The following is a 25,469-nucleotide window of genomic DNA, read 5'->3' as shown; positions in this document are numbered from 1 at the left end:
CAGGCTCGAGGTCGAACGGGAGCCACAGCTGCTGGCCTACACCCCAACCACAGCCATAGCCACGCCAATCCGAGCCGCATCTGTGACCACCACAGCTCAAGCAATGCTGGATCCTAAACACACTGAGCGAGGCCAGGGATCCACACACAACCTCATGGTTCCTAATCGGATTCCTTTCCACTGCACCACAACAGGAACTCCCAGATGTCCTTTTAAATCTAAGCATTTCAGCACCGGGCTGGTCTGTCTTCACCTCTGCAAAATGCTCAGTTCCTTCTTTCTCTCATTCCTCCCACGGCATATGGAAGTTTTGGGGGCCAGGGAGCAAATCCAAACCATAGCTGCGACCTACCAGGCAGCTGCCGCAACACCAGATCCTGTAAGTTTCTGCACTGGGCTGGGGGGATCCAACGCCCACCTCCACAGACACCCGAGCCACTGCAGTCAGATCCTGAACTCACATCCACACGGTGCGAAATCCGGGTACTTGTGTCCTGAGCAGGAGCTTCTTTCCTTCTGACGCCCACAGCAGACACCAAGGGGGACCCCCGCATCTTCTGCAGGATCTGGAACTTCCACTTCTCACCTCTCTGCACAGCCTTCTGGAACCGCTCCGCGATTCGATTTCCTCTTGCACGACGGGCCTCGCTCACGTGCCCCTCCTGTGATCAAGGTTCTCATGTGTTGATGCCACTGCATTAGTCATTGCTAACACTTCTGTTTTTGGAAACTGCCGGGGCTTCTAGCACATAACCCACAGGCTTGCTGCCACTTCCTTTCCAGAGACAGGAACGCGCTCCATGCAGGAGGGCGCCCCGGTTTCCCCCACTGACGCCTCACCTCGCACGGACCGGCACCCTTCCTCGGCAGCCTGCGGTCCACGGGCCGGTCCCCCTCCAGAGGGGCCCTGGACGCCCACTGGGGCGCACACCCAGCCTGCAGAGCAGGCTTCTCCCAGGGCGTTCCTGCGAGTCTAGCTGACTAGGGCAGGCCGGCAGCCGCTCCGGCCCTGCAGAGTCAAAGGGGCTGCCGGCAGGATGCCCAGGCGAGCCTCGCACCCGCGCCCCACGGAGCGCACAGCTGAGCTCGGTTTCAGGCCCACGGGGTCCAGGGCTCTGCGCTGCCATTGGTCTGGGTCCGGGAGCAGAGCCACCTCATCCAGGGTCCGCCCAGAAACACGGGGGACACAGGGGCACAACGTCCACCGTCACCTGTAGCCCTGAGCCCTCCCCACTGTGAGCAGCTGGGGTCCCCCTCCCCGAGGCCCCCGGATGACCTGGACCCCCGGGGCCTCTCCACTCCTTCCCTGGGCCCCTCTCCACTCTGGGAACTTTCTTCCTCTTCTTCTGCCTGGGCCTGTGGCTACCTGGGTCACAAATGGTCTGAGGGGCCTTTCTCAGGGTTCACAGCAGAGCCCAGCTCCATAGGGGAGTGGGGGGCCACAGCGAGCACCCACTTAGCCAGGGAGTCTGAGCCCACGGCCCTTTCATGTCCCAACCCGGTCCTTCTGTCACTAGTCGGGAAGGTAACATGTCCGGTCCTCCAGGGGACCCAGTCACCGCTCAGCCCACAGCCCCTCCCAGGAGTGGGGTTCCTGACCACAGGCGGAAGCGGAAACTCAGGCTCAGAGAAAGGGCACTGCTCTCGAGGCTCCAGGAGCAGAGGCGACACTTGAAGGAAGTGGTTTCCTTCAAAGGAAGCCCTCACCCACATCAGGGTCCTCAAGGCAGGACCTCGGGAGGAGATGGAGGCCTCGCCAAGGACCAAGGGTCGGGAAGAGGCAGGAAGATCTCAGGGCCTGAGCCCACGGAGGTGGGTGGACGCTGCTGCAGGAGAGACACAGAGAAGCCCCTGGAGGGGTGGGACAAACAGAAGCCCGCCCTCCGGGCCAGGAGCAGAGGAGCCTCTCCTTCCCACATCTTCCTTCTTCCCCTCCCAGCTCACTGCCACTTGCCTGAGCTGGACTCGAATGCCACACACAGGTCCGCACTGCTCTGTGCCCTGGCTGCGGCGGGCACCTGCATCTTTCCGGAAGCATCGCCAGGGTCTGTGGCCCCGGCCACTCCCGGCACCCACAGGGACGTGCTGGTGGGCTGGTTGAGGAGGGAGCTACATCCCAGGGGGAGCCTCTCAGAGGGAAGGACGGGCCCTGGTCCCCATCACTGGACAGGGATGCCAGGAAGGCACCAACGCTGTCCCCAAACAAGAAGCAGGGGAGTTGTGGGCATGGCTCAGCAGTAAGAAACCCGGGCCTTGCTTAGTGGGTTAAGACACTGGTGTGGCCATAAGCTGAGGTGTAGGTCACAGATGCGGCTCGGATGCCCTGTTGCCATGGCTGTCTTGCAGGCTGGCACCTGCTAGCTCTGATGCCACCATAGCCTGGGAAATTCCATATGCAGCAACAGGGGCCCTAAAAAGACCAAACAAAAACAAAAACAACCCCACAAAAATAGAGCCAGGCTCCCGAGAAGAGGCAGTTCCCCTTCCTGTGGGGCTGCTGAGGTAACAACCCCGTGACAGGGAGGACCAGCCTCCGAGGGGCCACACCCTGGGCCCTGTCTGTCCTGAGGGCGCCGGGCTCTCCTCCAGCTGCACAGCCTGGACCACGGGGAGGAGACGCCATGACCCCCATGCTCCCGGGCCTGCTCTGCCTCGGTGAGATGCAGGGCGAGGGGAAGCCCTGCTCCGGGGGGGACCCGCCCCCTCCCCACACCGGCCTCTGCTCTTGGGACACCCAGCACGCAGGGGGCGCCCGGGCACGAGAGGTTCTGCTCAGAGTCCAGGGCAAGTCCTCATGGGTACTCTCTTCCAGGGCTGAGTGTTGGCCTGGGGACCCAGGTGCAGGCAGGTGAGTCGGTGCCCAGGGGTGCCAGCACCTCCTCTCCTCCGTGGGGACAAGGGGCCACCCCCAGGCACTGGGCATGGAGATGGCAGGGAGGGGCTGGAGGGGGGGGAGTCAGGCAGGGTTGGGCTGAGAGCTGGGGGCCTGGGGGTGTGGAGGTCTTGTGACCTGGTCTCTCTTGTCCTTCCAGGGACCCTCCCCAAACCCACCCTCTGGGCTGAGCCAGGCCCTCTGGTCACCCGGGGGAGCCCTGTGACCATCTGGTGTCATTGGGCTCTGTGGGCCCAGGAGTTCCATCTGTTTAAAGAGGGAAGCCCAACTCCCTGGGACCGACTGAGCCCACTGGAGGCTGGGGACAAGGCCAAGTTCTCCATACAATACATGACCCAGGTCTACGCAGGGAGATACCGCTGTTACTACATCAGCCCCACTGGCAGGTCAGAGCCCAGTGACACTCTGGAGCTGGTGGTAACAGGTGAGAGGACACTCAGGGGCCCCAGCCTCAGGCTCTGCCCTCAGGCAGGGGTCTGCTCTCAGGGTGGATCCCTCTCACAGCCCAGTCCTGGGGGAGCTCAGGGGCTATGAGCCCCAGGTAACAAGCTGCCTCCTTCTCTCCTAGGAGCCTCCAAAAAACCCACCCTCTCAGCCCTGCCCAGCCCTGTGGTGGCCTCAGGAGGCAATGTGACCCTTCAGTGTGGCTCAGGGCACGGATATGACAGGTTCATCCTGACTAAGGAAGGAGAACATAAGTCCTCCTGGACCCTGGACACACAGAGATGCCCCGATAGGCAGACCCGGGCCCTGTTCCCTGTGGGCCCCGTGACCCCCAGCCACAGGGGGACGTTCAGATGCTATGGCTATTTCAGAGACAAACCCCAGGTGTGGTCACACCCCAGTGACCCCCTGGAGCTCCTGGTCTCAGGTGAGGGGGGCACAGCCTGGTCCCAGAGGCTTTGGGGCCCCAGGAAGGTGCTGAGAGCCTGGCTCAGAGCAGAGCCCCATGTGAGGGGGAGGCTCAGGGGGTGGGGCTCCTGGACAAGAACCCAAAGTGTGAGAGACAGTGAGACCTGGAGGTCAGGGGGGACAAGGGTGTCATGGGGGAAGCAGCCCCTAACCCAGGGCTCTCTCTCCCCAGGGGACTCTGGGAAGCCCTCCCTCCTGACCCCGCAGGGCCCTGTCGTGGCCTCTGGTCAGAGCCTGACCCTCAAGTGTTGCTCTGCCATCAGCTATGACAGGTTCGCTCTGGCCAAGGAGGGGACACAGGACCTCCCCCAGAGCCCTGCCTGGCAGCCCCAGGCTGGGCTCTCTCAGGCCCACTTCCCCCTGGGCCAGGTGAGCAGCCACCCTGGGGGCCGGTACAGATGCTACGGTGGACACAACCTCTCCTCCCTGTGGTCGGCCCCCAGTGACCCCCTGGACATCCTGGTGGCAGATGAGGAGCCAGCGGGTCAGGCAGGGACCCAGCCTCTGCACAGGCCCTGCTGGGGGAGCCCCAGGGGGGATGCCGGGACCAGGGGGGGGGTCCCCAGGGAGGGAGGGACAGGCAGACAGGGGGTGGGGGTATGGGGAGGCTCAGAGAAACACAGACACACACAGATGAGGGTCCTCGAAGAGGCCCTGCCGAGTCTCTGTTCAGAACCAGGCCGGCAGGCAGCCCCTCACCCCTTCCCTCTCTCCAGGACGGCTCATTGGCATAGCCTACATCTCGGTGCATCCGGGCCCCTCGGTGGCCGCAGGACAGAACGTGACCCTGCTGTGTCGGTCATGGGTTCCCATGGACACTTTCCTTCTGTCCAAGGAGGGGGCGGCGCAGGAAGTCAGGTGAGCAGGGAACAGGGGGACCCAGGCCCCCAGAGGCGCCGGGCTTAGGGCACCAGACAACGGGAACCAAAGAAAGAGGTGGGTGAGGTCTGATTAGAGATGGTCCAGAGTCTCAAGTCTGAAAGTCTTGAACAAAAACTCTTAACGACAGGTCACAGGCAGACATGCAGGGGGTTTCTCGGGTCTCATGTCCTAAAACACTGACACCCACGTGCGGGAAGGAGTCAGGGTTTCCTTCTTGCCCTGGAGCCCCGTGGAGAAGGGGGCATAACAGGCCAGGCTGAGGTGTGCCCGCTGACCCCACGCAGGGCAATGCTGACCTCCGACTTCCTGCAGGGGCTGCAGACCCAGAGCCCGAGGACAGAGGCCTGCAGAACAGGTGACTCCTGCCCCAAAGACCCCAGGCTCCCAGCTGCCCGCAGCCCCGTCCGCCCCTAACACCCCCATCTCCTCCCAGCTCCAGCCCAGCCGCCGATGCCCAGGACCAGAACCTCTGTGAGCAGAAGAGGAGGGTGGCCCTGGGGGTGGGCGCGGAGAGCTCTGTGGGGGGGGGAGGGGGCCGGGAGCCCAAGGTGGGGCAAGGACCGATGCAGCACCCATCACCCGCCTTCTGGGCACAGGGGGTCCAGCACTGAGCGATCTCAGGGAGTCCTGCCCAGCAAGGCCTCCCTCCCCGTTCTGCCCCAGCAGATGCTGCCGTGAAGGACACAGTCTGAGGAGGGGACAGAGCTGGACCATCTGGTGAGACCCCTGCTCCTGGCCAGGCCACCAAAGACCTTCTCGTGGCCCAACTTCACCCGGTGCAGCCGTCTCAGTGCCCACACCCCAGCCCCACCAGCACCCACACTGGCCTCTCCTCTGGGCCCCCGGGTCGTCCCCCTGTGGCTCCCCCTCCTGTCCCCTCTCCCGACTCCTCGTCCTCTGTCTGACCCTCTGGTGCTGGATGCAGCCCCGCGGCTCAGGAGGATGCGTGGATAAGGGAATGACCCACAAGTGCCCAGGCTCCCGTCCTTCCTGCTCCCCACAGACGGACCCTGGGGAGCACCCGGCCCCCTGTAGGTGCTGCAGCTGCAGAGGGAGCACGGTCCACACTGCCTGAGCTCCCCTGCAGCGGGGAGAGAGAGGCTATGCAGAGGGGCAGGCAGGCTCCTCGGACTCAGGGAGATAAAGCAAGAGAAGGGGACTGGGTGCTGGCGGAGAGCAGCAAGTCCAAAGCTCCTGGCTGAGGCCGAGACGGGCTGTGGCAGGAAGGTGGGCGGTGTGGCTGGAGCCACATGAGCAAGGACAGGTGCTGAGACAGAATCAGGACCCCAGAAAGCGTCCAGAGGCCCCAAGGTGTGAGGGAGCCCTGGCGATTCCATCAGGAAAGGGCCCCCAGCAGACCACGGAGGGGAACACTGACTGCAGGAGGGGAGCGGGACCCGGGAGGTGCTGTTTCTGTCTCACCGTCTCCCTCCAGCAGAACGGGCAGCATGGAGCCCCCCAGGAGCAGACCTACGCCCAGGTCAACCACTCCAGATCGAGAGTGAGGCGGGGGGTGGCCCCCTCTCCTCCCTCCCTGTCGGGGGCACTGCTGGACAGACCAGCCGAAGACGACAGGCAGGGGGACGGTCAGGTGGGTGTCTGCCTCTCTGGGCCCCCAGGCTGCCCCTCACCCCAGAGGTACAGCTGGACTCTCTCTCCCCCACTGCAGGCTGCTGCATCTGCAGATGCCCAGGACGTGACCTACGCCCAGCTGAGCCACGGGACCCTCAGTCGGGGGACAACGGCACCCCCTCCCTCCCAGTCTGGGGAGCCCCCAGCAGAGCCCAGCGTGTATGCTGTTCTCGCCATCCGCTAGCCCCCCAAGGACCCAGACCCCGCATTCCAGGGACTGGATTGCAGGCACCCCAGCAGGCACGGGAGCTGCTGGCCATGGACACCCCCTAAGGACCACCCGCCAGCAGGACTCCTCACACGAGTCCAGGAGCTCCGGGGGCCCTCTGGGGTCACCTTCCATCCAAAAGAACTAACAACCCCACATGTTGGACGTAAAGCAACAGACCTCTCAACTACCAGGGATTCGGAAAGAGAATCGTACATTATTCCAAACGAAGGTAGAAAGAGGGAAATTAGAATGACAAGAATCACTACCAAGGAGGACAAGCAAAAACTGGAGGAAAATCCAGAGAGCCAACATGCCATTCTTGCCAACACCGATCACACGCTCAAACCCCAGGCACGGGAACCAAGGGTCAAGGGACGAAGGCACACGTCACCCTTTTCGGGACACTACGCAGACCCTACAGATGGGGTTTTCTGGGGTTTTTCTTTTCTGGCCACGCCTGCATCATGCAGAAGGTCCTGGACCAGGGATCAAACCCTCACCACAACAATGACAATGCCGGATCCTTAACCCACTGAGCCACAAGGGAACTCCCCTACAGTTTTAAGTAAAGAACTTTATGGAGTTCCCACCGTGGCTCACGGGATCAGCAGGATCTCTGACCACTAGGATGCAGGTTCGATCCCCGGCCTGGCACCGGGTGTTAAGGGTCCAGCATTGCCGCAGACACTGCGTACGACTCAGACCTGATCCCTGGCCTCAGAATTCCGCATGCCGCAGGGAGGCCAGAAAAGAAAAACTAAATACACAAATAAACAGAACTGTGTGAACAATTTTATGCCACAAGAAAATTCAGATGAAATCCAGACAGGTTTGAGGGACAAAAATCCTCAAAAATACAATTTATTAAAATGATGGAGATAAACAGAAATAACAAATCTTGGAGTTCCCGTCATGGCTCATCGGTAATGAACCCAACTAGGATCCATGAGGATGCAGGCTGGATCCCTGGCCCCACTCAGTGGGTGAAGGATCCGGCGTTGCCATGAGCTGTGCTCTAGGTCGCAGATGTGGCTCTGACCCCGTGTCGATGTGGCTGTGGTCGAGGCTGCCAGCTGCAGCTCTGGTTCGAACCCTAGCCTGGGAACTTCCATAGGCCACGGGTGTGGCCCTGAAATGGGGGGAAAAAAAAAGGCCAAAAACAGATCTGAATTGTGGTCTGTGTTATATATGTTGAAGCTGTGATTTAAAATTTGACCCCCAAGTGGCCTCTGCGTCTGGAAATGAGTCTGGATTTCACATGCTTCTGAACAAACATGTCCTTATGAAACACACACACGCGCAGACACACAGCGGACTTACCCCGGCTGCTCCAGAGAACAGGGAAGGACCAGACTGCTCTCCCCAGCACATCTGACTCAGCCACAGCAAAGTCGAACTGATACCAACACCTGGCCAGGGAGCTCGAAGACAGGGAACGCGCAGGGAGCTCTGCTTTTCTGTTCTGGGTTTTTCTACACAAAATATGTGCAAACGAGATGTGTCAATATATAAAATGAATTATATGCTGTGACCGTGCGGGTATTTTTTTCAGGAATGCAGGATTGGTTTCATCCTCCAAAGCCAACCAACACAAGCCAAACACTGAAAGATGACAGAGGGAGTCCCACTATGGTGCAGCAGCTTAAGCCTCCAGGCATTGTCTCTGCAGCAGCATGGGTTCCAACCCCAGACCAGCACGGCAGCCGGCTTCAGGGTCCGCTGTTGTCGCAGCTGCTACCAACGTCACAGCTGTGGTTTGGAGTCTGTCCCTGGCCCAGTGACTTCATATGCCATGGGTGTGGCCAAGGAAGAAAAAGATTAAATAGAAAAAAAATACTGATGGAGTTCCCTGGTAGCTCTCGTAGGTGAAGGATCCAGCATTGTCACTGCTGTGGCTCTGATGATGGGTTCAATCCCTGGTCCTGGAATCTGGGTATGACATGAGTGTGGCCAAAAATATATATATATACCAAAAGATAAAAAGCTTTTGATAAATATGTCACCAATCTATAATTTAAAAACACAGAAATAAAAGAACATAAACTATCATTTATCAAAGTATCTGTAAAAATCTAAAATAAAATATTACTTTTTGTCATGCCTGGAGCACGTGGATATTTCCCGGCCACAAATGTCATCTGAGGCACAGCAGTGACAATGCCAGATCCTTAATCCACTGAGCCACCAGGGAACTCCAAAAATCTTTCTTTCTTTTTTTTTTCTTGAGACTTAAGTTTTATTGGGGAGAAAATGAGTACTTAAGCCAGGAAGCAGCAGCACAAGTAACCCTGAGAAAATCACTCCTCGGAAATCATTTTCTATTGGGGTTTTCTTGGCTTCTTTTGGGGAGGGAGCCACAACGGCAGCATATGGAGGTTCCCAGGCTAGGGGTTGAATCGGAGCTACAGCGGCCAGCCTACTGCACAGCCACAGTGACACAGGATCCGAGCCGCGTCTGGGACCTATGCCACAGCTCACGGCAAGGCCAGATCCTTAACCCATGAGCCAGGCCAGGGATCGAACCTGCAACCTCATGGTTCCTCGTCAGATTCCTTTCCACTGTGCCACAGCAGGAACACCAGAGATCATGTCTTAAAGGTAAATAATGTGAAATCTGTCTTTGCAGTTAAGGCTGAGTCAAGAATGTTCCCTCTTACACTTTTATTCGGCAGGACACTGGAAGAACCAAGCCATTAAATAAAGTTTGCCAAAGGTGATAAGTGCCGAGGGATGGAATAAAACTATGGCTCACGATTACCACGCTGCATGCACAGAAAATCAAAAATAAGATTAAGCATCTCTCCCTCTCATTTGAAAATATTTACCTCATGTCCCCGAGTGCCTCCTCGATGCATACAAATCAGCTGCACCTCAGACTTGCAGGCGAGGACCAGGAGGAGACAGAAGCGTGTCTCCCCACCTTGCCCCCATCAAGCAGAGCTACACTCCTGGTGTGACATGTATAAGGTAGAAACAGGCATATCTCCTTTTATTGTGTTCTATACCACTGCACTTCCTAGAAATGAAGTTTTTTCTTTTGTTTTTTTTTAAATTGAAGGGTTGTGGCAGCTGATAGACTGAGCAAGTCTATTAGCGACAGTTTTCCAAGAGCGTTATTGTTTAATTGAAGGGTGTACACCGGTTTTGTGGCGGAGGGGGGTGATTGGTTTGGTTTTGTTGTTGTTGGTTTGGTTTGGTTTTTCACTTTTTTTTTTTTTTTTTTTTTTTGGTCATTTGTCGTTTTAGGGCCATACCTGCAGCACACGGAGGTTCCCAGGCTAGGGGTCAAATCGGAGCTGTAGCCACCCACCTACACCACAGTAACACAGGATCCGAGCCACGTCTGCCACCCACACCACAGCCCATGGCCATGCTGGATCCTTAACCCACTGAGCGAGGCCAGGGATCAAACTCGAGTCCTCATGGAGACGAGTCGGTTTCCTTAAGCCCTGAGCCCCAGCGGGAACTCCTACGGTCGAATTCGTAACCCACTGCGCCACGGGAACTCCAGCGTCTTTGGTTTCTCTACGATCATTTTAAGAAACAGAGTAAATGAGAGTTTGGCTTCAGTTCCCAGAGCCAGCACGGTGACGACAGGTGTTTCAAGTTCAGGCTGAGCCCTTGGGACAACCAAGAAGCATCCAGAGCCGTGCCCTCCTCGGGAGGCCAAACAAACCCTAGGATGTGCCCACACACAGATGTAACACAGACTTTTTTTTAAGCCTTCAAAGGATACACTGACCCACAAAGTCACGGAATCAGCATCCAAAGCAGAGTCAGTCTCGAAAGACAGGAAAGCGAATCTCATCCCTGACAAGGTAACTCCGACAGGCCCTGCACGGTGAAGCCAAACCAGCCCTCACTCAGGTGGACTAGCAGGGACCAGGGCCCCCCCTCACACACCCAAGAGAGGTGGTGGTGGGGGCCCACAGAGCCCTGCTTACGACAGCAGCCTGGCCCCTGAGAAACAGAACGGGTCAAGGGTACCTGAGGATGGGAGTTCCCGAGGGGCCCAGGGAGGTCAGGGTCTGGCTTTATCACTGCTGTGCCTCAGGTCACTGCTGTGGCATGGATGCCATCCGTGGCCCCGGAACTTCTGCAGGCCATGGGCGTGGCCAAGCAAGGGGGGTGTTGGATGGTGGAGTGCCGTGACTTCACCCAGCGCCCACCCACCCCTGTCACAGCTGCTGTGCCGCATGGATACCGTCCCCAGGAGAGAACTGGGCAGCCTTTGGTCACATGACTGCAGCTGTACCCCCAGGAAGTAAGCAGCCCCTCCTCTTCACCCGGAAGGGGGGACAGTACACATTCACCCTTGGGACAAATCCACCTGCCCTCAGTCACAGCATAGCCCAAGGACCCTTGGCACTGGTCCACCAGGCTGATGGTGTCTTGTGAACAGGGCCTGAGGAGGAGAGGGTGGGGTGTTCGCGTTGCTCTGAGACAGACTCCATGTGCTGGGAGTGCTGGCAGGTCTTTTTTTTTTTTTTAATTTTCCTTTTTTTCGAGGACCACACATGCAGCATATGGAGGTTCCCAGGCCAGGGGTCCAATCAGAGCTGCAGCTGCCAGCCTACACCACAGCCACAGCCACACCACATCCTTAGCTCGCTGAGTGAGACCAGGGATCGAATCCACGTCCTCATGGATACTAGTCAGGGTCTTAACCCAATGAGCCCCAACTCTTTTTTTAAGAAAAAAAGCAATTCAAGGATTCAGAGCCTGCCAAAGCAGAGATCCTGGCAGAGGACCTGTTCTCTGAGACCCGCCAAGACACAGCCCCTCCAGCAAGGCACACGCCACTGCACCTGGCAACACCCAGCACAGAGAGCGGCACAGCTCTGGGTCCGCATCCTTGGACTGTGGAAGCAGCAGGTGTCATACCTGAGAGGAGAAGGGACTTCTCAAGGAACTGAGACCGGTGCGGGTCTGAGGGGAGCCCACGGTTTTAGAAACGGGGCTCTGCCAGAGCCTCGGGCTACCGTCCAGGACCCGACGAACCCGTGGGCACTGGGAGGCCTGGCGATTCTCGCGGAGCCCAGGGGCTGAGGGGAGGTTCGGTCCCTGCAGGTTCAGGTCATCTCATCCATCACCTGCAGCGGAAAGCCAGGTGCCATCGCAACACGGCTCCTGATGTGCCCCCAGTGCCCGACAGACACTGACGGAAAGAGATATCGGGCGTCTGTGCGAATGGAGCTTCCCGTGACGACCTGGGCACTGCCATCCCCACCAAGTCACAAGGCTGCAACCCACTGTTGGGAGACAGGTAAACCTGAGCCACGAACAGGTCCAGAGGTCAAGGTGAGCCCCCAAAGACGGCGTAGGTGGCCCACGATATTGCCCTCCCAACAAAGTGACACCCTCAGCTGTCGTCTACAGTGTCAGGGCCTGGGTCACCACTGGGCAGTGTCAGGTTTGGGGGGAGCAGTGATGCTCGGGGCTCTGCAAATGCTAAGGAGAGCAAAGGCATTCAACCCTTGCTGGATGCCAGCTGCTGCATGCGGGTGGGTAAGCAGTGGGATCCGGCTGGATCGCCCGGGGATGGGACTCTGAGCACGTGTGACGGAACATGCTGGAGGAGGATGTGAAGGAAAGAACCAATGCATATGAACGGGTCACTTTGCTGTGCCACAGAACACGGTTAAGTCGCCTATAGTAAAACATTTTAAAAAGAGTTCCCGTCGTGGCGCAGTAGTTAATGAATCCGACGAGGAACCATGAGGTTGCGGGTTCCATCCCTGGCCTGGCTCAGTGGGTTAAGGATCCGGCGTTGCCGTGAGCTGTGGTGTAGGTTGCAGACGCGGCTCGGATCCTGCGTTGCTGTGGCTCTGGCGTAGTCCCGCAGCTACAGCTCCGATTAGACCCCTAGCCTGGGAACCTCCATATGCCATCGGAGCGGCGCAAGAAATGGCAAAAAGACCAAAAAGAAATTTTAATGAATAAATTTAGAAAATGCTTCCAATGCGCAGACATCTGGGGGCTGAACAGGATACTACACTCGTGGGCAGGAGAACAGGCTAGACAGAGAGACGTCCCTGGACTCAGGGAGGAGAAGAGGCTCTCAAGGAAGGAGACGTGTCCACAGGGGTGGGCACAAAGCCCTTGGGACTTTTTTTTTTTCCTGTCTTTTTTTTGCCTTTTCTAGGGCCACTCCCACGGCATATGGAGGTTCCCAGGCTAGGGGTCTAATCAGAGCTGTAGCCGCCAGCCTACACCAGAGCCACAGCAATGCGGGATCCGAGCTGCGACTGCAACCTACACCACAGTTCACGGCAACGCTGGATCCTTAACCCACTGAGCTGGGCCAGGGATGGAACCCGCAACCTCATGGTTCCTCGTTGAATTCGTTAACCACTGAGCCACAGTGGGAACTTCAGCCCTTGGGGCTTTGACTGTGGTGTCACCATCCCCCAGAGCCCCACCACATACAGGGCCCTTGGTAACCCAGGGATGGGGCCGCTGGTTCAGGGGCTGCTCTCCAGCCTCTGCCCCAGTGTGGACACTGGACCTTCCACCAACACGTGCTGGTCTCCGTTCCCCCTAAACACGGCTTTGGCTGCATCCCCCAAAGACGAGGGGGCTGTACTTTCATTTCCATCCAGTTCAAAATAGTTTCCAGTTTTCCCTGAGGTCTTCTTTGCCTCGTGCATTAGGCAGAAGGGTGCCCTTTAATTTCCAAATTCCCAAATGGGGCCCTTTAATTCTTGGTCCAGTCTGACAATGTTCACCAGTTAGTGGTGCTGTCACCGCTCACAGGTCATGGAATGACCATCGAGGCTGTATCAAGACTCATCCTTCGTTCTGCTCCTTGTCCCTGCTCTTGTTTGCTCTTCGAGTGTCCCTCTCCTGCCTCCTTCTGGCTTTGGGAATATTTCTTAGTATCCACTGTATCCACTGGTGTTCCAGTTGTAGCTCTTGCTGTGCTGTGCAAGTGGCTGCACCAGGAGGTATAATACGCACGCCCAATGTCAGACCGAATGTTCTCAGCGCCTCAGAGAAACACAGAACACACATCATCCTAAGACCCCTGCACCCCCCGCCCTCTTGCTGTAGCTGCTCTGTCCTCGTCTGCATGCACCAAACTCCCCACCACACGCGATGTTTGCTTTCAACAGCCCCATGCGTTTCAAAGACCTGAGGGGAGACCACAGGCAATTACCTGCACCTTCTACTGCCCACCTGGGGGTCTCCCTTCACTGGTGACGCTGCAAGTGCCCCCAAGAATGGCCTCCTTTCCGCCCGAAGACTCCCCCTCACCATTTCCCTTTGAGCAGGTTCATGGGCACCAAGTCTCTCCACATTCCTCCCTCTGACGATGCCCGTTTCACCTTCACGCCCCAAGAATGTCGCCAGGAGACTCCCAGGCCGGCCCGTTCCGTCTCTCCAGAATGCCCCCTCTGCTGACAGCACTGGTTTCGGAGGTGGAAGCTCGAATCGTCCGAACCGCTTCTCTTCTGGACGGAACATGTCATTGTCTCTGGATGCTTCTCATCGTTTCCACTGGTTTCATTATGACTGTGATGGGTGAGCGGACTTCATAAAGCCTGTGCTGGTTTTCATTTGCGAAGCTTCTTGGACACGTAAATTCGTGGCTTTAAACAAACCTGTAAGATGACCGGCTCTTTCTTTCCTCAGATGCTATTTTGTCTTCATTGACGTCACTCTCTTTTTGCGGGGAGATGGACGGTCCAGGCTCTCACAGATGCCTGATCTGGGTTCCTTTTTTAAAACCGGCTTTTCCTACAGCCTGCGATTTTACCCAGTGCCTGGAGACAGCTTTTGGGTCTGCGATGAGGCAGGAGTTGTGCCCGGGGAGGAAGGAGCAGTGAGGGAGCAGAAAGGACTCAGAGGTTGTGAAGAAGGGCGATGAGAACAGCGGGTGCTGAACTGCAGAAACAAGGACATCAGGGAAGGAGTGCCCACTGGGGCTTAGCGGATGACGAATCTAACCAGCATCCAGGAGGACGCAGCTTCCATCCCCGGCCTCCCTCAGTTGGTTAAGGAGCTGGTGTTGCCCTGAGTTGTGGTGAAGGTTGAAGATGCAGCTCGGATCCTGTGTTGCTGGGGCTGTGGTATAGGCTGGCAGCTTCAGTTCCAGTTCGACCCCTACCATGGAACCTCCATATGCTGTAGGAGCAGTTTTGAAAAAAAAGGCAGAAAAAAAAAAAAAAAAAAAAAAAAAAGGAACTCAGTGGAGGGAAGTGCTTGAGGGAAGAAAATCCACAACCCCAGGTCAGGAGGCAAGACTGTGCCCTCCTCTAAGGGCTGGCACTCCGTCCTCCCACCTGGCCCCGCTCCTGTGGGAATTCTCCTCACGCTGCTGGCGGCCCCGTTGGCTCCTCCAGAAAACCAAGGCCCACACTGGAAGCGCCAGCAGCATCCCCCTCTGCCCCACCTCACACTCAACCCCCGAATCCACACCGCTGGGCCCCTGGGCCCTGTTCCACAAGGTCCCTGACCCCCGGGAGACTCGAGACCTCCCATCTATGCTGGCACATCCGCCTCCTTCCTGGTCCTCCAAAGGAGGCCCCCGCTCCCTCCGGCTCATTCCTCTCCCACTTCCAAAGCCTCTTCCTAGAGCCCAACCACACCCACCCATAGGAGTGCAGCGCCCCCTCCTCAGCCAAGCCCATCCCAGGGAAACCCTTCCCCGAGAACACACGCGCACCCCCGAGCTCCCTGGGCGTTGCGCCCCCGCACACAGCACCTTCAGCCAGTCTGAACGGGCCACAGCCTTGCCTGGCTGCCGGACCAGGAAGCCTGCCTTTTGCTTTCCACTCCACCGAGAACATGTTCTGTGCCACAGGTTCCTGGGAAGGGTCATATGAGAAAACCACGGGGAACGACCTAAAACACTGATCAAGACACCATCCAGGAGCCATCATGACGCTGGGGGTGGGCTCTTAAGAAGCTAATTATCACTGGAGCCCTCCTGCATTACAGTCCCTCCATGGTAGCAGACTTTTGTTATTTTTTATTTGCTTTTTGGTGTTGCACCCACGGCCTATGGAGGTTCCCAGGCTATTGATTGAATGGCAGCTGCAACCACTGGTCTACACCACAGCCACAGCCACAGCCACGGGGGATCTGAGCCGCGTCTGCGACCTATACCTCAGCTCACAGCCATGCCAGATTCTTCCTCCACTGAGCAAGACAGGGATCAAACCCGTATCCTTGTGCATACTAGTCAGATTCATTTCCACTGAGCCACACGGGAACTCGGTGGCAGTCTTTTTAAAAGAGAAATCTGTCCACACTCTCTACTGACGAAAACCTTCCCAGTGCTTTCAAGAGAAACCCCAAAATACTTACACAGTGTTCAAGACCCTGCATGACCCGGGGCCTGACTGCTCTCCCTCCTGAGAACCACTCAAGACCTGTCTGGTCTAGGCGACCCCACCACCACCAGGACCGCCCAGAGCGCACCCCCCCACCCCCAGCATCCAGCCACCAGGAGGCGACTTCCCAACCTGCACCCAGGCTTCATGACACTCACCCACTCATGACACGCAGGGTCTTGCTTTCTTGTTTTTTCCCACCTTGGAACAGTCTCCTAAGACTACACCCAATTGTGGCCACGGAAGCATCGGTGATGCCTGGGTTCATTCATCTCAGCCCCGCGAGTCCAGGGAAAGCCCAGTGTCAGCCGTCCTGACCAAACATGCTCGTTGCTCAACAAACACCGACCGAAAGGACGTGCTGATGAAAGGCAGGAACAGGGCGTGCATTTGCAGAAGCGCAGGAAAGGGAAGTTCTTGCCGCAGATCCCACTGCCCACGTCAGAGGCAGAGGGAGAACCGGACAGCTCGGGGCAGCCCTGGGCCCTGCCGCTGCCTCTGGCCCCCGGGTCTGGGACAACGGCGCTCTCTGGATGGGGATTTGGCAGGAGGTGGAGGCCGGAGGGCAGACCCTGGAGGGGAAGCGGGGAGGCTCAGAGGTGGCCTCAGAGGTGCTCAGAGATGGCCCGGCCCTCGGCCACATCCACTAGGGAGAGCGGAGTCCGGCTGAGGAGAAACCCCCGCTGAGCAACTCGGAGCCTGGGCCTCGGTCACACACTCTGCATCTCTGAGGACTGGGCGAGTCACCTCAACGGCTGGGGACCATGGGAGGCGGCAGCACGACCCCAAGCCTCACGGCCCTTCTCTGCCTCGGTGAGCCATGGGGAAGGAGGGATTGGGCCCCTCTCCCGCCGAGCTGTGCCCTGGAGACCTGAAGACACAGGAGCCTCAGTCAGGGGAGAAGTTTTGGAGAGGGGGATGGGCTCAGCCCCAGATCTGACCCCAGCACCCAGGGCCCCAGACCAGACCTGGAGCGTCTGTGTGTGGAGGGGTGGGGCTCACGGGGACTCTCTTCCAGGGCTGTGCTGGCGCCCATGGGACCAGGTCCAGGCAAGTGAGTCCCCCAGACCTCCTGCTTCCACCCAACCAGCCTTCTGTCCTAGGGAGAGGGGGGCACAGCGGGTGGGGCTGATGGTGACCAGGCTGGGAGGGCCCTGGGGTGACCCCTGGGGAGACAGGCCGAGGGAGAAGGGCACCCTGACACTCCAGGTCTGATTCCTTTCCAGGGGTCCTTCCCAAACCCTCCATCCGGGCTGACCCGGGACCCATTGTCCCCAAGGGGAGCCCTGTGACCCTCTGGTGTCAGGGGTCCCCGCAGGCTGAGGTCTACCGTCTGTATAAAGTGGGGGACTCTGGACTCTGGGAGGATGAAGCTCCCCAGGCCTCCAATACAGCCTGGTTCCGCTTTGAATCCTTGAGCTCCCGCCATGCAGGGCAGTACCAGTGTGCTTATCACAGCAGGAACAGCTCATCCAGGCAGAGTGACCCCCTGGCCCTCGTGGTGACAGGTAAGAGGGAGGACCTGGGTCCCTCCCACCCGGGGCTCCTCCTCACAGGCAGGGCGAGCAGACTGTGGGCTCAGAGGGCCTGAACCCCACAGCCCACAGCTGGGGAGTGGGGTGAAGGCCCCCCTTTAATACCATCCTCCTGCCCCCTCAGGACTGTACACAGCACCCTCCCTCTCAGCCCACCCCAGCCCCGTGATGGCGTCAGGAAGGAACATGTCCCTCTCCTGTAGCTCATGGTTCACATCGGGCATGCTGCACCTGCTGAAGGAGGGAGGCGCTGACGTACCCCGACGCAGTGCACCGGGGAAACTCCGAAACTCGGGAGGGAGGCAGGCCCTCTTCCCTGTGGGCCCCGTGAACGCCTGCCACGGGGGCACCTACAGATGCTATGATTCTCCCAGCTCCGATCCCTACCTGTGGTCTCAGCCCAGTGACCCTCTGCATCTCCAGGTCACAGGTGCGGTCCCCCAGCCCCATCTATTTCCTGGACCCTTGACCTAAGCTCGGTGCCCAGTGCAGTCCCGGGGCTAAGGGGGTACCAGGGAAGGGACTGACACGGGCCTCCTGGGGGGAACCTTGGGCAAGAGGCTTGGGGAGGACCAGAGAAAACTCTCCCTGCAGCCCCAGGGAACAATGTGGGGTGCACCACCCACAGGGCCAACATCCCCACCTCCCCAGGTATGTACAAGGAGCCCTCCTCTCGGCCCAGCCGGGCTCCCTAGTGCTCCTCGGAGACAGACTGACCCTCCAGTGTCGCTCAGATGCCAGCTTTGGCAGATTCGCACTGACCAAGGACGAGGGAAGCACACCTCCCCTCCACCTAAATGGCCAGCACAGCCCCAACTTCCCCCTGGGTCGTGTGAGCCACACCCGAGGGGGCCGGTACAGGTGCTACGCTGCACACAACCTCTCCGATGCGTGGTCGGCCCCCAGTGCCCCCCTGGACATCCTGATCGCGGGTGAGGAGCCCCTATCCTGCCCATGGCCAGAATCTCTGTCCAGGAGATAGACAGTGGTGATGGGGTCCCTGGAGCAGAGGCTGAGAAGGGGCAGTGGTCTAAGGGAAAGGGGGTGGGAATGTGGAGATAAGAAACCCACACAGAGGGCCTGAGAAGGGGTCCCAGACAGGGTCCCTAGAGAGAAGACAGTGCCCCTCAGCTCAGGGTCAAGGGTGTGTGGCAGGGGCGGCTCTCTATACATCCCCCCTCCTCTCCTCCAGGAATGTACCAGAAACCCTCCCTCTCAGCCCATCCAGGGACCTCAGTGTCCTGGGGAGAGAACGTGACCTTGCAGTGTCACTCTGAGATCGTGTTGGACACCTTCCACTTGTTCAAGGAGGGGTCGCTGGCTCCTGCCCAGAGCCTGAGTCTGCAGGACACAACAGCACCCCTTCAGGCCAACTTCACCTTGAGTCCTATGACTTCAGCCCACAATGAGACCTACAGGTGCTACACCTCACAGAGCACCTCCCCCTATGTCCTGTCAAACCCCAGTGACCCCCTGCAGCTCTTGATCTCAGGTAAGGAACCCCAGCCCAGGTCCTCTGGGTCCTGGTCAGTTCAGGGTGCTGATGACCCCAGGGCAGCTCTTGGCTTGGGGGGGAGTAAGGAGGTCAGAGAAGGAGGGGAAGCCACTCTCAGAGGGATGGCAACTCCCTTCCCCCCACCAGCTGCATCCTCATTGCTGGGGTCCAACATTGCTCCTGGAGAGTAGCGGGAGGCTAGAGGACTCAGGGCTGACCCAAAGGGGGAAATGCTAGAGACCCACCTCTCGATCCCCTGGTCTGCAGGCCTTGCAGCCCCTCACATGGGGAGAACAACACTAGGACAGGGAGTGACCAGAGGCCTCGATCGCCTAGGGACCAAGATCACAGACCCCAGCACGGCTGGTCTCTCAGGAGGGCTGGCATTTGGGCAGGAGATGCAGGGGGACCACAGGACTCCAGAGGCACCAAGGGTCGGAGGGTGATGGAAAGGGGGTCACGGTGAGGGAGTGTAGGCACTCAGCCTGGGAGAAGCAGCGCCCCTCACCTGCCCTGAGGATGGGCTCACAGAGTCAGGCTTGCAGAGGGGAAAGGGAGGGTCGGCTGCAGGTGGGGGTGTGTCATGGAAAGCAGGGCTGTCACACCCTCCTGACCCACGGGAGCTCATGGTCTCAGGGGACGGGTCCCGAGTCTGCCCTGTTGGAGCTCAGTCAGCACAGGGTCCTGACCCCAGAAACGTCTGAGACACTCATACAAGAGGGGACACAGGGCAGACTCCACAGAGGGGGACACAGAACCCAGGGAAGGGCTGCGTGTCCCCAACTCCACACTCACACCCCCACTTCATGATTCTCAGGACCAGCAGACACCATCCGCCCATCACAAAACCACTCAGATCCCACGAGTGGTGAGGAGGAGGAATCCTCAGTTATGGGGCTGGGTTCTGGGGTGCAGGTCCTATAAAGGGGAGGCTGTGCCCAGGATTCTGGGGGGACTGGGGTCTGCCCTCACCTCTGCGACCTCTCTGTCCACAACCCCTAGCCTCTCCCCCTGAAGACTACACAGTGGACAACCTCGTCCGGATGGCCACGGCTGCCCTGATCCTGCTGAGCCTCGGAGTTCTGCTCTTCCAGGCTCAACATGGCCATGGAGAAACCCAAGACATGGCCATGAGCTGAGCACCGAGGCCACAGGGCACCGTCCAGAGTGGCAGAGCCTAGGCAATGACCCGATGGGCCCAGGAGGTTCTGGAAAAAAATCTGCCATGTTGTGAGAACTGCCTGCTGAGACCATGAAGGGAGAGACAGGGTGTGGGTGCAGGGGGAGGACTGGGGAGTCCCCGTGCAGGGCTCTGCCTCTGTTACACCGAGGTGCTCTCCTCCTGCACGGATGCCTCTCCCTGACGGCCTGTCCTCTCTCACCTGGGACATGAGGCACAGCCCACATGGCAGGTGTGTCCCCACACCTGACACACCTGCATGCTCTGGCCCTGGTTCATGGGGGATATTTGTCCTTTAATTTAATTCCACATTCTCTCATGTGTACTACTGACCTCCACCTCTGCAGCCAGAAGCAAAAGATGGTTTAAAGAAATGAATAAGAGGGGGGAAAAAAAGAGTGAGAGAGAGAAATAAACAAATAAATAAATAAAAATAAAGAAAGAACTGAACAAGTGAGGAAGAATCAAGTACTCTTTGGAACGGATGAATCCAAAACGATTCCCTTAAGCCCTTTCTGGAATCTCCAGCCCTCCCCTCCTCATCACATGTCACCCAGTGCAGTTCTTCCAGAAGCACCTGCACTTTGCAGGGACACCCTGGTGTTTGAGGTGACAGCCAGGTGCCGTGCTGATAAACGGACCCTAAGAATATGTCATTTGTCAAAAGCCCATCCTCATGGCCTTTGTCTCTCTTTAGACTGTCTCTTCCTGGCCACCGTCAGGGTGCCCGTGCAAACGCACTGAAGGCAGAGGTGGGAAGCAGGGAAGAGAGTTGTGTGATGGGAGTTCCCGTCGGGGCTCAGGGGAAGTGAATCTCATGAGTATCCATGAGGACACGGGTTCGAGACCTGGCCTTGCCCAGTGGGTTAAGGATCTGGTGTGGCTGTGACCTGTGGTGGAGGCAGGCAGCTGAAGCTCCAATTTGACCCCTGGTCCTTGTACCATGGGTTCGACCATAAAAGCAAATATATATATATATATATATATATATATATATATATATATATATATATATAAATTAGTTAAAATTTTCTTCAAGTTCACAAAAAGTAAATGCTGGGGAGGCTGTGGAGAAAAGGGAACCCCCTACGGTGCTGGTGGGAAGGTAACTTGGTGCAGCCACCATGGAGAACAGTATGGGGGTTCCTCAGAAAACTAAACATAGAACCACCACAGGACCCAGCAATCCCACTCCTGGGCATCTATCCAGGGAAAACCACCATTTGAAAAGATCCATGCACCCCCGTGTCCAGCGCAGCCCCATTTACAACAGCCAACCTCGTGGCCGTCGGCAGAGGAGGGAGACGAAGACGCGGTACGTGGATACGACGGGTGAGGCTCAGGGAGGGAAGCCGAATGGAAGAGTGCTGTTTGCAGCAACACACATGGACCTCGAGACGCGCACACGGAGGTCAGTGACTCAGACAGAGAAAGACAGAGAGCATGCGACAGACAGCATGGACACAGGGAATCTCGGTTTTAACATGGTATCAATAATGCATTTACAAAACAGACACAGACGGACACAACAGAAATCAAACTTCAGGTTTCCAAAGGCGAAACGTTGGGAGAGGAATCAGGCATTTGGGACTAACCTGCATGCACAGAAAATAACAACCATCAGGGAGCCTGAAAGGCACAGGGCCATCCACTCAATCATCTGGAATTAACTGTATACTAAAGAACCGGAGGAGTTGCCTCTGGTGGCACCCACAGCGAGTGAAGGGCCCGACTTGTCTCCATGAGGATGTGGGTTGGATCCTGGCCTCGCTCAGTGGGTTAACTACCCGGCATCGCCAGAAGCTGTGCTGTAGGTCACAGACACAGCTCCGATCTGGCGTGGCTTTGGGTGTGGAGGCGTCTGGCGCAACAGCTCCGATGCAACCCCAGCCTGGGAACTTCCATATTTCTCAAATGTGGCTCTAAAAATGAAACCAAAGAAAAAAAATCTGAGCGAGGGTGTATATATGTACATACAGATGCAATTCACTTCGTTGTACACCTGAAACTAACACGACATACTCAACCATACTCGGATAAACTTTTTTAAAAATCAAATAAAACAAAAGCCGTTTCTTTAAGACAAAGTAACGGCAAAAGACCCACAAGAGCCGAAACATCTTGACAAAGAATAACGGAGTTGGACACCGCATACGTCCTCAAGTAAAACTTTACAACAGAGTCGCAGGATCTCAGCACCATGGTGCCGGCACCAGGATGCATGCTCGCAATAAAACCGAAGGACAACACGCAAACCCACATGAAGGATCAGCTGAGTTTTTACAAAGCTGCCAAGACTCCCACGTGGGGAAAGGACACTCTCTTCAACCAGCGGAGCGGGGAAATCGGGGTCTCCACCTGCAGAAGAACAAGGCTGGAGCCTTACCCTCATCATACCCACAAATCAGCTCCAATGGATCAGTGGAAGAGCGGAAAGGCTTCTAGAGAAAACAGAAGTAAGTCACTGTAACTGTGAACTTCACAGCATTTCTTAGAGAGGCCACGTAAGGAATTATAGAGGAATCGCCTCAAAATATAAAGTATACATGCATCAAAAATAATAAAGAGCTTAAAGAACAAGGTAAAATTTCAAAAAATGCCTGCACACCCTCTGTCTCATCGGAGTAGAGGATCCTGAGAGAGAAAGAACACCTGTAACTCAATCATAAGAAATGACCCAGTATGTTAAAAAATTATCAAGAGGCTTCAATAGACATTTCCACACAGATGATACCCAGGGGACAGCGAGCACAGAAAAGGGGGTTCAGCACACTGGCCATTAGAGAAATGCAACAAACACCAAGGGAAATACCAGCTAAAACCAACCACACTGACCAAATCGTCAAAATAACGATTAACCACTGGCGAGGAGCAGGTGGGGAGATTTGAACCCACACACACGGCTCCTGGGAACGTGAACTGCGTCAGCCTCTGTCCACAGCCAGTGGGCACATCCTGAAAAGCTGGAACCCGGGAGGACCGGATGACCTAGGCATTCCACCTCTAGCTGTGGCCTCCATCGTGCAGCTTCCTGCGCACTAGAGAGCTGCTGTCCAAGTGTGAGCCCACAGTTTCCAACAGCCGGATGTGACCCCCCATGGCTACAGGAGCTGGGTCTCAGGGGAAGAGCTCTGCCTGCCACAAAGAGAAAGGACAAGAAAACACAGCCAGCAGGTTCCAGCCCGTCTGCAGGTGGGCTCGCCGGGTAATTCACAGAAACACAACAGGACAACCACCCAGAAGCCCGACACTGATGAAGACACACACAGAGAAACCACAGCTCCTGGTCGCCACTTGGTGCTCTGCCCACAGCATGGAAACGGAGCCGACAGCATCAGAGGAGGAGTGACTGGCCGGGGGCAAGCGGTTGGCGGGAAATGACTCTAGGTCTGGATGCAGAGGGATGACGAGGGGGGGCTGCTGCTGAGAGCAACAAGGACATCGGAAAGGGCAAGGGTTTGGGAGAAACACAACCACACACTCAGCCCAGGAGGGAGGGGGGCCTCCAGGGGTCAGAGGACAGGAGCATCAACACCTCCCTGAGCCCCTTCTGCCCCAGGCTCCTCCATCCTCCGATGGCCCCACTTGTCCTCTAGCCCAACAAAGGGACGCCGCAGGGGCCCTCGAGTCTTCGCCCTCTCCCAGCCCACAGACAACAAACCAGCCCACAGGCCTGGCCCTGAGCCCTTCCCATCCCCGGCCTGGTCCCACACCACAGTCGAGCTCAGGGCAAGACGCAGGAGGATGTGCTGGTGCGACCCCAGCAGCCTCCTTCCTGGCGTTCCTGCCCCAGGACCCTACGCCCAGCTGGGGGAATTTATTCCCACGGCCCCAACCTCATCACCGCAGGACCTGCCTCTGCAAAGCATCCTTCCAGGGTCTCCACCTGCCCTCAGGAAACTCCAAGGGCCCCCACCTGACATCCCACGAGGCTGGTGGTCAGAATGAGCTGACCTCTCCAGCACCAGCCAAGCTGACGCCTCCCTCAGGCCAAACTCACCCAGGAATCATCTCCTCTCCCCAGACACACACAACCAGAGGTATCACGTGTGGTTCTCAAGGGCCGACCCTTGAGCCTGGTTTTCACATCACAGACTCCTGCCCAAACCTCCCAGACCATGAAGACAACAAAGAACTCCGTTCCACAGGGAATGTGCTTGTTGTAGGATTCATTTAAGGGTTTCCTGAAAAATGCACACACACCACTCAGGTACTGATCCAGGCATCACTTCGTGGTCAGACTGATGCTGGAGCCGTCTCACTCTGTACTCCCACATCCTGCTGCCCTCCCTTCCCGACAGCCACGTCTCCATACCTTCCTTCCTCAAGGCTGTGGCCTAAAGGACAGACTCCAGGCACACTTGCAGGGGCCCCTGACCCTGTGGGACGGGGGGCAGGAGCCCTGATGGCTCCAGCCCTTGGCACAGCTCCCCTCTCCCTGGTCGAGGATGCCAGCCCCTCACCGCACCTGTACTCACCTCTGTCCATCTGGGTCTGTCCTTCTGCAAAATTCCCCACACTCACGCATCACCAGGCGACTGGATGTTCACCTCTTCCTGTCTCGCTGTCCTCTGTCTTCTCTGCCTACACAAGTCACCAAACCAGAGCCATCACCGACACATGCACTGCCTGTTGTCACTATCAGAGCTCATGAGTCCAGGGAAGGACCTGGCCACCTTCACAAGGAAGCTCATGTCTGGATATAGCACCTGCTCCATAATCCCTGGCTGTCGGCCTGGGTGGTGGGAGGAAGAAAGGCTGCATTGACAAGTCGCAGGAAGGGAAGTGACCTCCCCAAGGCCCACAGGGTCAAGGAAGAGCAGAGTCAGAACTGGAACCAAAGCAGTGCTCTCACTGGCCCCTCAGCTGGGTCTTCGGCTCCAGCCGTGTCTGGACGGAACAGACCCAGGGACGCCCGCCCTCCAGCCTCCGACCTCCCTCCAAGCGTTTCCCAGTCCCAGCCTTGGAACAAACTGCTCCCCCATCCTCTGCCTCCAGGACCAGCCCACACCATCTTCTGAGCTTCACTCCGTATTGCTGACCCACCAGGAGCGCCCAGATGCGTCAGAATCATTCCACCGAGGTGGAGGCCACCATCGACCGCCTGGTCAACAGGCATCTGCCCACATCTCACACCTACCTCTCACTGGCCTTCTTTGTCCACTGTGACGACGCAGCTCAGGAGGGCGTGGAAAATTCTTCCATAAATTGCTGAGCAGAAGCACGAGGGTGCTGAGCTCTCTGGAAAATGCAAAAGTAGGAAAGGGGGCTGCAGCCTCTTCCAGGACGAGCAGAAGCCTCCTCAAGAGCAGGGGCGAAAACCCAGGACGCTACGGAAGCTGCTGAGCTGCTGGAGAAGACCTGAACCGGGCCCTCTGGACCCAAAGGCCC

General features: G+C 57.5%; 2 protein-coding genes, 1 long non-coding RNA gene and 1 pseudogene across 5 annotated transcripts in view; 3 read left to right on the top strand and 1 right to left on the bottom strand.

Moving 5' to 3' along the window:
- Positions 1 to 25,469, top strand: part of LOC100622710 (leukocyte immunoglobulin-like receptor subfamily B member 3) — a 108,640-nt gene that overhangs the window by 17,484 nt on the left and 65,687 nt on the right. The window lies entirely within an intron of this gene.
- On the top strand, positions 2,544 to 8,061 carry LOC146402465 (leukocyte immunoglobulin-like receptor subfamily A member 5). 2 transcript variants are annotated; one of them, XM_084962019.1, is made up of 9 exons: positions 2,544 to 2,655; positions 2,813 to 2,848; positions 3,033 to 3,317; positions 3,462 to 3,764; positions 4,522 to 4,663; positions 5,000 to 5,158; positions 5,354 to 5,404; positions 6,126 to 6,278; positions 6,357 to 8,061. In XM_084962019.1, coding segments are annotated over exons 1-8 (1,011 nt in total). In that variant the 5' UTR covers positions 2,544 to 2,621; the 3' UTR covers positions 6,127 to 6,278; positions 6,357 to 8,061. The 2 variants fall into 2 exon arrangements, with proteins under 2 accessions (XP_084818145.1, XP_084818144.1); XM_084962018.1 differs by having other exon boundaries at positions 6,123 to 6,278.
- On the bottom strand, positions 12,448 to 16,223 carry LOC110261047 (uncharacterized). The gene is made up of 3 exons (XR_002344797.2): positions 16,027 to 16,223; positions 15,238 to 15,340; positions 12,448 to 14,657 (listed from the first exon to the last, which is right to left on the bottom strand). It is a non-coding gene; the product is annotated as an uncharacterized LOC110261047 (long non-coding RNA).
- On the top strand, positions 16,312 to 20,528 carry LOC110261045 (leukocyte immunoglobulin-like receptor subfamily A member 6; annotated as a pseudogene). Its single transcript, XR_014806677.1, has 7 exons — positions 16,312 to 16,681; positions 16,887 to 16,922; positions 17,095 to 17,376; positions 17,528 to 17,833; positions 18,055 to 18,335; positions 18,596 to 18,895; positions 19,901 to 20,528. The product of XR_014806677.1 is annotated as a leukocyte immunoglobulin-like receptor subfamily A member 6 (transcript).

This window comes from Sus scrofa, chromosome 6 (assembly GCF_054392235.1).
Source record: "Sus scrofa isolate SSC_HxYL_T2T_F1_AM1 chromosome 6, Sscrofa_HxYL_maternal_Yorkshire_Landrace_v2.0, whole genome shotgun sequence".
Taxonomy (NCBI): Eukaryota; Metazoa; Chordata; class Mammalia; order Artiodactyla; family Suidae; genus Sus; species Sus scrofa.
The sequence above is the reverse complement of the archived record's forward strand: the minus strand, read 5'-3'. Positions and strand labels throughout refer to the sequence as shown.

Excerpts from the sequence above, each read along its gene's own strand:
- LOC146402465 (XM_084962018.1), top strand. The coding sequence starts at position 2,622 with ATGACCCCCATGCTCCCGGGCCTGCTCTGCCTCG. Across the intron at positions 2,656-2,812 it reads CCCGGGCCTGCTCTGCCTCG|GGCTGAGTGTTGGCCTGGGG; the intron begins GTGAGATGCAGG and ends ACTCTCTTCCAG. Across the intron at positions 3,318-3,461 it reads TCTGGAGCTGGTGGTAACAG|GAGCCTCCAAAAAACCCACC; the intron begins GTGAGAGGACAC and ends CTTCTCTCCTAG.